Source organism: Meriones unguiculatus, chromosome 11, assembly GCF_030254825.1.
Source record: "Meriones unguiculatus strain TT.TT164.6M chromosome 11, Bangor_MerUng_6.1, whole genome shotgun sequence".
NCBI lineage: Eukaryota > Metazoa > Chordata > Mammalia > Rodentia > Muridae > Meriones > Meriones unguiculatus.
Window position 1 is genome coordinate 35,131,780 of NC_083359.1, and position 13,675 is coordinate 35,145,454.

The 13,675-nt window shown below is 45.9% G+C and overlaps 2 protein-coding genes across 5 annotated transcripts in view; one reads left to right on the forward strand and one right to left on the reverse strand.

Moving 5' to 3' along the window:
• Nucleotides 1–13,675, forward strand: part of Dock2 (dedicator of cytokinesis 2) — a 405,024-nt gene that overhangs the window by 222,140 nt on the left and 169,209 nt on the right. The window lies entirely within an intron of this gene.
• The window catches only part of Insyn2b (inhibitory synaptic factor family member 2B), a 107,999-nt gene that overhangs the window by 8,856 nt on the left and 85,468 nt on the right, over nt 1–13,675 (reverse strand). For 2 of the 4 annotated variants that reach the window (XM_021631458.2, XM_060363868.1), the window contains exons 2-3: nt 10,191–12,455; nt 9,072–9,146 (exon numbers count right to left, since the gene is read on the reverse strand). In XM_021631458.2, the coding sequence (XP_021487133.1) occupies nt 9,072–9,146; nt 10,191–11,533 (1,418 nt within the window). In that variant the 5' untranslated portion in view covers nt 11,534–12,455. Of the gene's footprint in view, nt 1–9,071; nt 9,147–10,190; nt 12,456–12,671; nt 12,759–13,675 lie in introns of those variants that run through there. The other 2 variants (XM_060363866.1, XM_060363867.1) reach the window with 2 other exon arrangements.

Below are 13,675 nucleotides of genomic sequence, written 5' to 3' on the forward strand. Positions count from 1 at the left end.
AACACCTCCAGACTCATCTCTGTGCCTTTCCTACCAGGGCCTACCCCGTATGATTGGCCTCCTGCAGCCTTCCTGTACAGAGAATCAGCTGTGGGAACTGATGAGTCAAGGGTAGGCACTTTGCCCTAGGAAGGGCAAATTACATCACTTTGGGCAGTAACCACAGTTTGGGAAAATAGTCTTAGTGTATATTTCTCCAAACGCCACCACCACTTCAAGGGGTAGTGTTGGCCAACTTTCCCTCTGTGACTGCATTGTTTGTTATTTACAGGTTATAAATTTGGGCATCACAGGTCTCAAATGCACCCCTTCTAGGGCATCTGTCTGCTGAGGGCCCCATGGAGGATGACAGACTGGTCTCTGGGCACACAGCAAAACAGAGCCAAGCTGCAGAACAATCTAGATCTCCATGACAAGAAGCTTTCTAAGCTCTCTGAAAGGGTTGGCCATTTCTCAGAAACATAACATGTATGAGCTGATAAAAGCAAGGTCAAAAGGAGATAGAAGACAGGAAAGCTTTCTGCAAGTAGGGACCGACGTTTGAGCCCTGGCTAGTTAGGATCTTGGGCACTCAACCTCTCCAAGGCTCAGTTTCCTCATCTGCACAATGGGAGTAATAATCCTGCCATCTGGAGTCTGAATCGAGATGAGTCATCCACGCAGTGTTTATTTAGTAAAATGCCTGGCATGGTGATTTGTTTAATGGATAGTAATGATTTTTCTATGAACTTGACAAGGAAGTAAAGGCTGGGTCACAGTGTTGCCATCTGTGGCCTGCGTCCCACAACACCCTCTTGTTATTCCTGTGTGGTACTCAGTGTGCTTGACTTCATATTTATGGCATGTTTTAGCCTCTTTAGCTATTAATGCATTAAAGTAGCTTTCACTTTTTATTGCAGATAAATTGCTCTTGCAGTAAATCTTGCTCCTTTCCCCTTACACTCTTAGAGGGAAGATGATAAGAATGGAACTACAGAGAGAGGCAGGAAGTAAGGACAAATAAATGACTTGGATATCAACTTGTCGGCCTCTGAGAAATCGCCACCTGCACCCCAAACTTTATGACTATTTCCCACAGAGAGTATTTAAGTTATGCTTGTGGCCAGTAGCTGGGGATGCTAGATGGCATTCATAGTCACACTCATGTCGAGAGAGTGTGGCTCAGACCACACTGGGATTTAACGAGGGCCAGAAATGCACCTGTGGTTGGTAGAAAGGCCACATCTGCTGTGTGGTCCCCCACCACCGCCCCTGAAGATTTCATTGCTGTCCAGAGAAGGAAAGAGGCTGTGGTTCTCTGCTTACCTGCCTCCATCTGGGGAGATCAGGAGCAACAGACAAAAGGAAAAGAGAATGCTAAATAATTTAAGGGCAGAGTTGGTTGCTAAGCCCATAGGGCTGAGGCGTACTGCAGTTTCTAGAGAAATGCCTTTTTCTCTGATTAGGTAATATCTTAAGCAGCAGGCAAGATGGGGGCCCGGTGGCTAACAGCCTGACCGTGGGGACCGGAGAAAGAAAGGACCCACACCGCCACCGACCATATCACCTTAGGCAGCTCACTGGCTCTCTGAGGCTCTCTCTGCTCTGTGAAATGAAGCCAGCCTTTCTTTTTCTTTTTTTCTTTTTTCTTTTTTTTTCCCCCTGCAGGGTACACAGCAGTGAGGCTGTGTGGCCTGTGTCCCCGGGAGTCTCTTTGTCATGTACAGTCACTATCAAAACCAAGAGGAGAAAGCCCCTGGGAAGGGATCTCTGGGTACAAAGGAAAGCTCCTGCAGGGGACCTCCTTTTGAATATCTGCCAACTAAGTGGGCTTCAGAAGGACTTTAGCAGTCCTGAGGTCAGTAATGAAAGTAACAGAATTAAAAAGCACCTTGTGGTCTGCAAAGTTTGGAGAGCTTAGGGAGGTCTCAGGGACGATTCCTGGGGGGCACCTAGCACTGTGTGTTCCCTGGTTCAGCGACTAGAGTGTCATGCTTCTCCCCTGAAGGGGAGTCAGTTGCGAAGGTCAGTGCTCGGCACACCCACCTGGGTAGGTTACCTGCTGTGAATTCTCTAGGAGTTTTGCAGAGGGCAATACCAGCGTTTGGGCTCCTTGCTGAAAAGCAGGCTTGGGCTTTCTTTGCTTTTAACTTTAACCTACAGGAAAAATGTTAGCCTGGATTGCCAATGGGTCCTCATCTCAGAGGAAAGACTTCAGATGATTCTCCTAAGCAATGTATTGCAAGCCAAAGCCCCAGAGGCATAGAAATTTACAGCATTTCAAGATCAGCACCTTCTACTTCCTTCCCTCCCCTCTACCTCCATCCTCAGGGCACCTTATTGAATGCGAGGAGGTCTATCTGTGAACATCTAATCCCCAAATCAAAGCCAAGCAGAAAGGTAACTTAGCTTTCCAAAGACATAGTGCAAGGAAAGGCTAGTTTTTCTGGGGCTATTTTTATGAGGGAAACAATTCCATTTGTGGATGGGTTATCACGAAATCTAGGAAATCAGTTGTCATTTCCTCTTTTTAAGGTCCCCCAATCTCACCTCATTCAGAGGTCCTTGAACCTTTCCAAAGATCTTGTTACAACTCTCTCAAAGGCAGTAAGGTGGGGAATGAACCCATATCACAAAGAGAGCTGGGCTTCTGAAGCAGACAGACCATACCATGTTCATGTTCTGTGAGCCCTGCTTAGGGAACGTATCTGCAGGGCAAAGCTCCACAATATTGTTGCCTGAGTAGACTCGTTACTGAAGCAATTTTGACTAAGCTCTAACAGCTGTCAAAGGAGTCTGGCCTCTGAAAGCAGTGTGCTCTGGAATCTGGCCTGTCACAAGTCAGAACTCAGTGCCGAGACTGCTGTTTCAATGACTAGAATCCAGGGAATTGTAAACAAACACCTTTCTTTTCTTCAGCCTTGATTGCTTAATCTGAGTATTGTACAAATGCCATGTTTCGCCACAGCCCCAGTTTCCTCATCTGTAGAATGGGAGCGCTTTTTAATGTATCCTATCTATGATGAGGATTTAGGGCAGTGAGGGGAGGCATTGGTGAGCTGTGGTTCACCTGCTGATAGCTCTTTTTTCTTTCTTTCCCTTAACTTTCTTCTCAGTTGATGACCTGTCCTCCGCTGTTAAAGCTGTAAAAGTGATCAAATAAAGTCTGATAAACTGATCATCAATGATATGCAGAATTTCTATATTATACAGATTTAATGTGAAAGGCCTGGTTCCTGCTGCCACTGATAAAATGACAAGGAATTTCATGGCTCAGATAAAAACTCATGATTTTCACTCTCCTTGTTCTGGAGGGCCAAAGCCTTCCGTCAGTCTAGCTGAGGGTGTGGATTTTGCATTCCTTCTGGAAGCTCTGTGAGGAGACACATTGCCTACCTGCTCCTGTTTTTTTGGGTTGCACACATTCCTAGGTATAGGAACTCTGACTCAATCACCACATCTTCTCTATTTATGCTCAGGATGACCTCTGTGTGACACTCAAGCCAGCCAGGTAATTTCCCCATCTTAAGACTTTAACTTTATCACAGTTATAACATTCCTCCTGCCAGATAAAGTTGCATCTTCCCTGGGTCCAGGAATTACAATATGGGTATCTGAGGTGTCTGCCAGTCACCCCTGAGAGCCTGCAGCTCTAATGCAGTGGTCAAGATTAACTGAATGCCAGAGCGAGGGTACTTTGGCCCTGGGGACTTTTGTGGCTCTCTGAAGTCAAGTCTTCCCTCCCCTCCAGAGCTGGCAGAAAAGTCCTGAACGGTGATGCTAGACTGCCGTGAAGAACAGGATCTCAATGTCCTGTGGAAGTGCGGCAGTCGCCTGAGTCATCTGAGGAAGATTTGATTAGGTTCCATCTCATTGAGAGTATACAGTGTTCCAAGTATTTTAAATTGACATGGGCTACATCCAGTCTTTATTTGATTCAGCTCAAAGGACCTGCTGTGTAGAAGCCCTTCCTCCTAATAGGAACATTTGATTATTACAAGCTCCCAAACTCCCGTTCTAAGTGGGGCTGCACACAAATGGCAGCAGTGATTTCATCCTTGGGTGATCCACGTAGCTGTCTCAAGCCCTCCACTACTTTTAACTCTCACCACATCTCAATATTGTCACACTTTTTTTTTGTAAGCATTGGTTAAGTGCCAACTGTGTACTTCACTTGGCCTATGATTCATTAGGATTCATGGCCTAGCAGAAGGGAATGGACATACTATTGTGGCTTGTGTTTGTGTGTGTGTGTGTGTGTGTGTGTGTGTCTTCTTGGGAAGAACTGGATTTCGTAGTAAAGAGTCATGGTGCAAGAGGTAGTCTAGAAAAGGGAGGTGACACCAGCAAAGGGCCTCATGCTTGAGCGCACAGCTCAGCAGCCTCTGAGGCTAGAGAGGAGGTGGAGACACTGCGGGCGAAAGGCTTTAGCCTCATGTTCAAAGGGCCTTGAAAAGTCAGCTAAAGGGAAGAAGAGCCAGGACAGCAGGGAAGCTAACATGGCCAGATTCTATTTTCAGGTGCAATTTGGCAGTGTACATGGAGGAATAGTCAGGACAGGACAAAAAAATACCTGCTGGGAAAAAAAAAAAGATCAACTCATGTTTAGGTGACAAAATGAAGAGCTTTACTTAGCAAGAGCAGAGGGGCCGACATGCGGGAGCTGGATTGAGCAGGGAGAATTAAAAGCTAACTATATGTATGTTGTAAAGAAAAGAACAAGTGATGAGGGGACTGTGGTGTCTTTACAGAGTCCCCACACACCTAATAGCACTGAGCGAGACAACGTGGGAAGGGAGCTAATTTCTAAGGGATATCGTGATTCAGATGTTTGTCCCAGGAACGTCCGCGTGTTAAAAGCTTGGTTGCAAGGTGATAGTATTAGGGGCTACTGTGGATCTTTAGTGGGTGGGTCCTTAGGAGAGATCTTTAGGTCATGGGGAGGTTATCCTTGAAGACCATTATGAACTGGTCTCAATCTCTCTTTATGTCCTTGTGTGTGATGTTAGTGACTCGCTTCATGTTGAACTTCTGCTAGGATGTGCTGCCATATTTGAGGCTGAAAGCAATGGGGCTGCCCAAGTTTAGACTGAAACCTTTAGGTCATGAGCTAAATAGCCTTTTTTTAAGTTGGTTGCCTCAGGTATTTGGTGACAGAAAGGGAATGGATGGATGTTAAGCATTAGATATCAGTGGTTAGTTGAAATTTTGTGTGTGTAAGATACATAGACCTACATAAGAATAAGGTAAAGAAAAGTGTGACACAGAATTAAAGTCCATAAGTGCCACTAAAGAGATGGGAAAACATCTCTTCTAAAGAGATGGCTAAACATGGGATGTTGGACAGGCAGCCCCTAAACAATTGTTCGTCTGTTTCCCTCTTCTCTCTTGCACCTTTCAAACATTACATAACCACCTGACCCACGAGCTTGCACATTCTTCCCATTTCCTAAGGAATATGCTTTGATGGGAGATGGGCCCCTCCCCCCACACCACTTCTCAGAAAATAAGCTTCCTATTATTTCCCCTAAAAATGTTAGAGGCGTTTTAAAACTTAAATCAAGTAGATTCCCTGGCCTGCCACTGGGAACTATATCCAGAAAAATAAATGCGTAACCATTTAACCAAAGTCCTCCATGTAACCAAAGTCCTCCAAAGAGGCTCTACTGTCTGGCTCCGAGTGAGTGTGATGATGAAATGTAGGCTGGAGGAACAGGAAACAGGGTGAAGGAAGGAGGAGGGATGTGTCTCCCAGAGACCTCCTGCTCTTGAGAAGAAAAAAGGGGGTGATGAGTGTTCTTAATTTCAATAAGAGATTTGCTCCCTCTGTGGACACACACACACACACACACACACACACAATGGCCTTGAAGTAGCAGCAACCCCCCCCACTCCAACCTCTGCCTACCAAATGCTGGGATTACATGCATGTCCTACCTACCATACTTTGATAAACTTGTGATTATTATGAGATTCTCTCCCACCCACTTCGCAATTTCTTGCTTAACCTTTTCTGCTCAAAATCAGTCTACTTTTTAATTTTAAACAAGTATACAGACCGAGCACGATAATTTTAGAAAAGGGGACCTGTATCATTCCTCATGAATATTTAAGAGGATTAGTTTTACAAGCTAAAAGCTTCAGCAGAAATGCTTAAAATTACTCCAATCTGGCTAGATACTGTTGCTTGCCCATGGCTATGAACCTGAGATCTGTTCCCTCTTTGCAAAGAAATGTGATAAACAAGCACTGGGAAGGGTTGAAAGAAGCTGTGGCAAGGAGCACAGATTTTCCCTTCTAGGTAATCAGACGGATAGAAATAAAATTGAAAAGAGAACAAGTTTCTCACTAAGTAATTCTGTGTTATTTAATCTTGGGAACCACCAGCAGCATTCATGCAGCCCTTTGGGTAAATTGACCTGGGATTAAAGCTGAAGAGAGTGAATAGAAACTGAGCAGCATAGAAGCTGCTTAAAGCGGGTGTGTGTGTGTGTGTGTGTGTGTGTAAAGACAACTACCACTCCTCCCCTGGGAGTGTAGTTAGAAAACAAACAAACAAACAAACAAACAAACAGTGCTGGAGACATAGCCCAGTGGTCCTGTGCTTGCCTGGTACTGTACAGCTCTGTGTGTAATCTCCAGTACTGCAGAGCAATGTTCCCTGCCCCTGCCAAAACAAACAACAACAAATGAAAAACTTAAAGTCATTCTCCTTGGTGCACGGAACCTCTAGAAACCCCGAGGAGCCATATTTTAGGAATTTAGGGTTTTAGGAATCAGTAGTGGTTCTGTACTCCTTGGTGATTTATCTAGGAGATTCCTGGGGAGAGAAGGGAGCCAGGGAGGCTTTGGGGAGGGTGTAGAGAGAATGAGCCGCTTAGAACTAGTGACCTCAGTGTCTTGACAGGGGCAGGAAGCGTAACCATGGCCCGTGGCTGATGAGGTGAGGCCTGTGGGCAACATCACTTAGCAAGCCTTGTGTTGCTAACTTAGCTGCCTCTCTAGGGAAGAAAAGCCAGTGGGCAATCCATCATCTACCATGTGCTTTACGTACAGTGACGGGCGCTGGACCCATCCGTCAGCAGGGAGAGAGACCACAGCCGGCGGATGAGTATTTCACATCACTTGCTCATTAGCTTCTAAGATCTGACTTTCCGGGACACAACACAAGTTTGAAGTCATTTGAATTTTTTTTTCCCCTTAAATGACAACTCTCATCTCACTGTTGCCATGACAGGATGCTGTTCTGATCTCTTTTTTTGCTTTCGTCAAATTAATTGTCTGTTCCTTTACAGTGGTTTAGAGGCAAGAACACAGATTCTGTCTGGCACGACAGTCTGGCTTTGAATGCCAACGAGGCCTCACATGTTGTGAGGGACAGATGTAAACAGCAAAGCATGCAGGGGTGGAGTGGGAGGAGAGCGGGAAGGTGTATGCCAGGCTGGCTGGGATGAAACTTCCTTTAGAACGCTTACTTGGGATGTTTGAAGTTAGAAAAAAACGCAAACATCCTCAGACTCTGGAAGGTCACAGTTTAACCTAATATTGTCACTATTAATTCAGCTTAGAATAACATGATGTCAGAACTGTAAGGCACCACTGGGATCATCTAATTAAAGCCTCTAATTCCTCCAATAAGGAAACTCAGAAGCCAGAAATGACTTGCTCAGGGGAAGGTCATGAAGCTTGCATGTAACTAGAAAATAATCACGTGCTCTTTTTACTAATATAAGCCAAACTTTAAAAAAAAAAAAGTCTTTGAAAATAATAGAGAATACATCACCTGGGTGCTTGAAGGAAGACTGTCTAAAATGTAAGTAGAAGTTAGTCCAAATCAGTCCTTCCTGCTTCTGAAGAATAGTTTTTTTTAATCCCACTTTGCTGTCTAGACACATAATAATTTTTTGTTCTCTTAGTAATTAGGAAATTTGCTTAAGATGGGAGAATAAAATTAAAGAACAGCAATTGGTGAGGCCTCCTGCTTCATTTTCTAGTGCTGCAGGCCTCTCTCGAGAGTCCTCTTCTCTTCTTTTGGTGATGGTGGGGGCAGCTTTTGCCTGATGTGAAGATGTGTGTTTAGCTATGGGGGTACTTTGTAAGCAGTCTTGAGTCTCCTGCTATTTGGCGTAGACATGAGTTCTTCCATGTAGGGAGCCGACAGGTCGATGAGAGCCTGCTTAGGACCCTTCCTACATGGAAGCACTGGCTGGTATTGGGGTACGCAGTACCTCTTTAGGATGAGACCCCAAGCTACTCCCAGAGGGAAGGAGAAACTCTAAGAGAAGACAGGCGGCCTGGTGGGGCAGTGGTTTGTTCAGGCCCTTGCTCTCTTTTTCCAAAGAGAAGTGTCATGCAGAAAACAAAAGCATATACTTTTGTCATACACAAAATTAGATGTTAGTAACGAAAATGAGTGTTCTGGCTGTATTTCCATTGTTCCTCCAAGTGGGCTTCTAGCTGAGGAGACACTGATCTTTCTGTTAGTAATGACAGTGAGCTTTCAGGTGTGTTCGGGAGTTTGCAGGCTCCACAAGCATTCACAACATGTCTCAGTTGTTTTCCTGTCAAATCTGAGAAGATGTCTTTGTCCTTACTCTACATACAAGGAAACTGAGGCCAGGACAAGTGGGCCAGTATCAGATTTGAGAATTCACACACGGGTCTTCTAGTAACTGTCTTTACTGTAGCTTTGTCTTGCACCAGGAAGAAATAGTGTACTTATCAGTGAACACAAAGTACTCATAATGATTGACACATAAGACTGAAGTAGACTTAGTGTAGAAAAGACACAGTGAGAGAGGGGAAATAGATTTAGAAAGATCTGGATATGACTCCCAGTCCTGGCCCCTTCTTCTCTCAAGACATTGTGCATGAGCTGGGCAAACCTCTAAACTTCGATGATGAACTCCCCTTCTCACCTCCTGACAAGGAACTGAGATGAGATGTGGATGTGCATGCAGAGGCCCATGGGTACCCGTTCTCATGGCTACCTATTTGCTTCTAGACCCTGTGGATAAGAAGCAAATCCTTAGGGTGTTCTGTGGACCTGAGGTTTCCTGCTCTGCAGAGCGGGTCACAGCTTGAGCCAATACCTGTATATGATGCACGCCGTGTTCTGGCAGGTGCTGCAGTTGTTGAGATCTTGGCCAGTCCGGTAAAAGTTGCGCCTGTTAACACAGACATGTTCAGGATAAATGCATAGACAATGTGAGACACACATCGGACCGACTCTTCTCAGTCCCCACTGTCTGGCATTCATGCTGTCCCCAAGATGCATGAAGATACAAGGAAAACGACAGATGAGGGTTTTGGTTTTTTTTTGTAACAGTGGGACCTCCCTTTTCTGGGGGTACTTGGTACATCTTGAACCGATTTCAAATGTCATGTGTTTTTCCTGCTCATGGTCCTGAAAGATGAGGAATTTTACAAGGGAGTAGCAGCTGAATAGAGAGACTGCTGATCCCTACACTTGGTTGTTTTCTGACATCACAGTCTCCTAAGATATTATGGGTTGATTCCTAGTAGCCAGTGCCTGCTAGTTCTCTCTCTTTCCAACTTTGTTTGATGAGCTTCAACCATTGCTTTCTCTTGGCGTTTAGAGCCTTTCTAGAGGGATGAATAGTCAAGAAATACTGCCTGCTGCTCCACATAACACTACTGAGTCCATCAGTGGGGACAGCATGCTTCGACTCTCTTCTCTCAGAACTGCAGCTTTGTCTTCATGTAACTGATTGGCTAGTGTCAGATGGGCCCAGGTCCTCAAAGTAGTCAGTGGAAAGGAAGCCCAGCTTAGTGGCTCCCTTAAGTCTTTCTTGACAAAGTACCCATAAAACCAAAGCAATGCAAATCTGTTAACTCACCAAAAGGACAGGAGGACTCTGCCTGCTGTTACTCCCCCAGCATTCATCAACTTGACCCTCATCTTTATAAAAGTCTTTTTTTTTTAATCCTGGACCTCATTAGTCCCTTTCCCCAACCTGTTAAAACCCCAAAATAATAGTGATTAACCACGGGAGTCCATCCAGAGCTGCCAAGCCAGAGGATTATCAAAACACAAACAAAGCAGAGGGCCAGCATTAGTTATCATCTGGGAAAGCAAGAGAGCATAAGCATTCTGAAGATGTTGCCTATGGTGACCTGGGCCCTCACTATGTCCCTTCCTAGACAATGACTCCACTCAGTGGTTGTTAATGTAAAGAAATTCACCTTACCCTTCGGTAAAAGCACGAGCTTTCTCCAGATCTTGAATCACATTCAATAGAACTTTAATTTTCTCTTGGTTTGAGTGCAGCGATTCCTCTACTGATTGCAGCCGGCCCTGGAGGTCACAGAGTTCCCCCTGTGCCAGGTGACTGTGATTACTCCCACCAGTCTCCCTGCTTTGAGGTTTGTTCTCATGCCTTGGAATCGAGGAAGGGAGGTGCTCGCTTCCAAGACCAGTCTGAAGCGCTGGGCTATCTGACTGGCTGGAGATCTTTGCCTCATGCTCCCAGCACACAGAGACAGACTTGGAGGCACTGCCACTTCTGAGGGATTCCAGGTTCTGGTGAGTGTCACTTGTTGCTGGGCAATCGGAGACTCTTCCTACATGGGCTGGCTGACTACGGGAGCCTGGCTCAGAGGAGCTGTGAGTCCGTGGTGGTGAGGGAACACACATCTTCTTTGACTGAGATGACAGAAGGCCAAGGTCTTTGTCATCAGGGTTGTCTTTGGGCAAAAGCAATTCAGGCGTGAGTTTGCTTGTGCCTGGGGTGTTGTTGGCACTGCTATTGGCATTTGAGCAGGAGGGGAATCTTTCCAGATCTGATGTCATCACTCTTTGCCCATCACCTGGACACATGGCTACCAAAGGGGTTATGGAGTTGCTTTCTTCAGCTGAGCTTTCCGGGCTGAAAGCCGGCTCTCTAGCCTCCCAGGTTGGACTGTGACAAATATCATCTGGAACCTGAATGGCAGCTGTTGCTTTCTCTGAGGACCCCCAAGCAGCAGATTCCAAGCAAAAGCTAACAGGCCCATTGCTTTGCACCTTGGACATTCTAGGGAGAAATGGGTGGGGCATTTTGAGCCTTCGAGGCCCGTCATCAAGATGCTGAGCCAGCCTCAGGAAGGCAAGGTCAGAAGACACAATATCCTGTTCAGAGAGGTTGCCGTTGACCTGGATGGCACTTGGGGATGCTGTTGGCATTTCTACCAGGGACTTGCTAGTTGTGAGTTTCTTACTTTTGAAAACTGGGAAATGCTTCCTGAGACTTGGGGAGGTCTGGATAGAGATGCTGCGAAAGCCTCCTGCCTTATGGGACCTGGGGAAAGACAGTGAGTAGGTGGCAGGATGATGGTGCCTAGATGCCTGCGTCTTCCCCATCACACCCGGGTCTTCGGGGGGTTGGGCGTCAACCTCAGTTATGCCAGTTGGAATCTTAGCGTTTCCATCTTCCTTGAATCGCACTTGCTGCGATTTGCTCCTGCGATGGTGTGGTTGTTTTACAAGCTCCACAGACTCAAGACTGCTTCGCTTCAGGAGCACAGGCCTCACTTTCATACTTTGCTGGGCCATTGAGCCTCAGTGAGAAGGAGAAGAACCACACACTTGTCCTGGACACATCTCTCTTAGGTCTTTACAGCTGTATCTAATGATGGAGGCAAGGAGAATGGCCAAGCAGAATGTAGTGGCTCGCTCCTCTTAATACAGGAAGCCCCGCCGGCCATTCCCAGCCTGACTGGTCTATGTAGGAGCTGTCCACAATGCTTCCCCTGCAGTTGAAATATTATGCCACTATAGTCATAACCACTGAGTAGATTATCAGTGCGTTAGGCTAATTATGAAGCATCTGACCTACCAAGAGAACTGGTGGGCTCGCCTATTGGTGGATTCAAAGGAGCAGTTCTGATCCTAGAGGCTCCTTGTCATGAAGAAAAACACAATAAATGTACCATTTGGGGGATAGTGCCACACTCAGAATGTGTGAAATCTGAAAGGAACCTGCTATGTCTAGACCATATGGTGGCTGCTTTTCCCAGAAGCCTTGAATTGCAGTGCAAGGCTATGGGAACCTTAAACATATCTTCTTGCCATAGTATGAGAATAGGCAGAGTAAGAGACGAGCTGGGGCTCTGCTGCTTGGGTGGTACATGATGTTGCTAAGGGAACTTCGCCACTTATATGTCAATCAGAAATTTCTCCGCTAGGGCCATTATTTTCTTCCATGTTGCTTCTCTGTATTTCAGTGAGGGAAACATAACTTCTTAAATAGCCTCACACAACCCAGAAGGGTATAACCAGGGCAGAATCAAGGCATTGAGGAGACTCAGAGGGCTGGGCTCTGTGTTGTGGAGTCTTGGCTGAAGTTCACATTTAGGCAGTGAGCAGCGTCTGCAGCCTTTATTTGGAGGTGTTCATTTGGCTGAGAATCGCGGTCACGGCATCTCTGCGGCCAGCGCTGGAGACCAGACAGCCTTTATGAGCAGTCAAGATGTGCCTGGAAAGGGAAAAGCCACGGTCACCAAGTTCTAACCTCTTTCCTGAATTTGAGTGACAGTGTCTAGGATTCAGCCCACCATACTGCCTTCTCCCAGTCCCCTTGGTAAGCAGGGTGTCCTTGGGGTACAGAGCCTTAAAACAAAATACCTGTCTACCTAGATCACCTCCTCTTCCTCCAATCACCATGAAGACAACTCCGTCTGTGAACACTCACCTTCTATAGCGCTTCTTCGAGGAGCCTTGACAATGACTTCCTTCTCCTTAGCTTTCGTCCTAAGGCTAGAACACACCAGGATCCCCATCTTAGATTTCCATGACATCATTTGTGAAGTGTCCATCGCAGCTTTGTTATTGATAACCCCCCAAAGGACAGATATAGTCCTTCCATAAATGAATGGCTAAAGAATCTATGCTACATCCAACACGTGAAACAGCACTCAACGATTAAGAAGAAGAAGAAGAAGAAGAAGAAGAAGAAGAAGAAGAAGAAGAAGAAGAAGAAGAAGAAGAAGAAAAAGAAGAAAATACTGGCACACATCGCTCGGATGGAGCAGTAAAAGCAAGTCTGTTGCAAAAGACCGCTTTGCATGGTTCCATTTGCTCGGCCTTCTAAAAGCTAAACACACAATTTTAATAGGCAATATATTAATGACTGCCAGGGAGTTGGGAGGGGGGAGAAATGGATATGGTGATAAAAATGTATCCCAAGGGGTCTCTACCATCACATCCTTAGGATACAGGTCCAGCTGTCGTTTAAAAAAAAAAAAAGACTTTTCTGTGCACACTTTCTTAATGTGTATGGCCCACAACCCTGTAACTAGAGGGAATGTAGCTGGAGTTTTTGCAGTCTGTGCTTGAGTTTCCAGCCTCCCCCTTGGGCTCCCTATAGGCGCTTAATGAACAGGTGCTGAAAGGGTAGATGGCTGCAGGAAGGGCAGGACCACCGGTAGCTGAGGAGAACCTGGGTCTCGGCAGGGCATGTGGAGGTCCTGGGTACCCTGCAGGGACAAGAGAACTCGTGGCTTCACCCAGCTATGACTGACATTTACTTAAGGACAAGGCTCTTCTCTAACATCTTCATTTTTATTGCTTTCAAGGAGATAAATGTGCACAAAATTCTCCGAGGAGCATGTACCGTGTAAGAATAACAGCCACCATTTATTGGATACTTATTTTTACCATGCTGAGGGCTTTCTACCCATTAATCATAACAGCCCA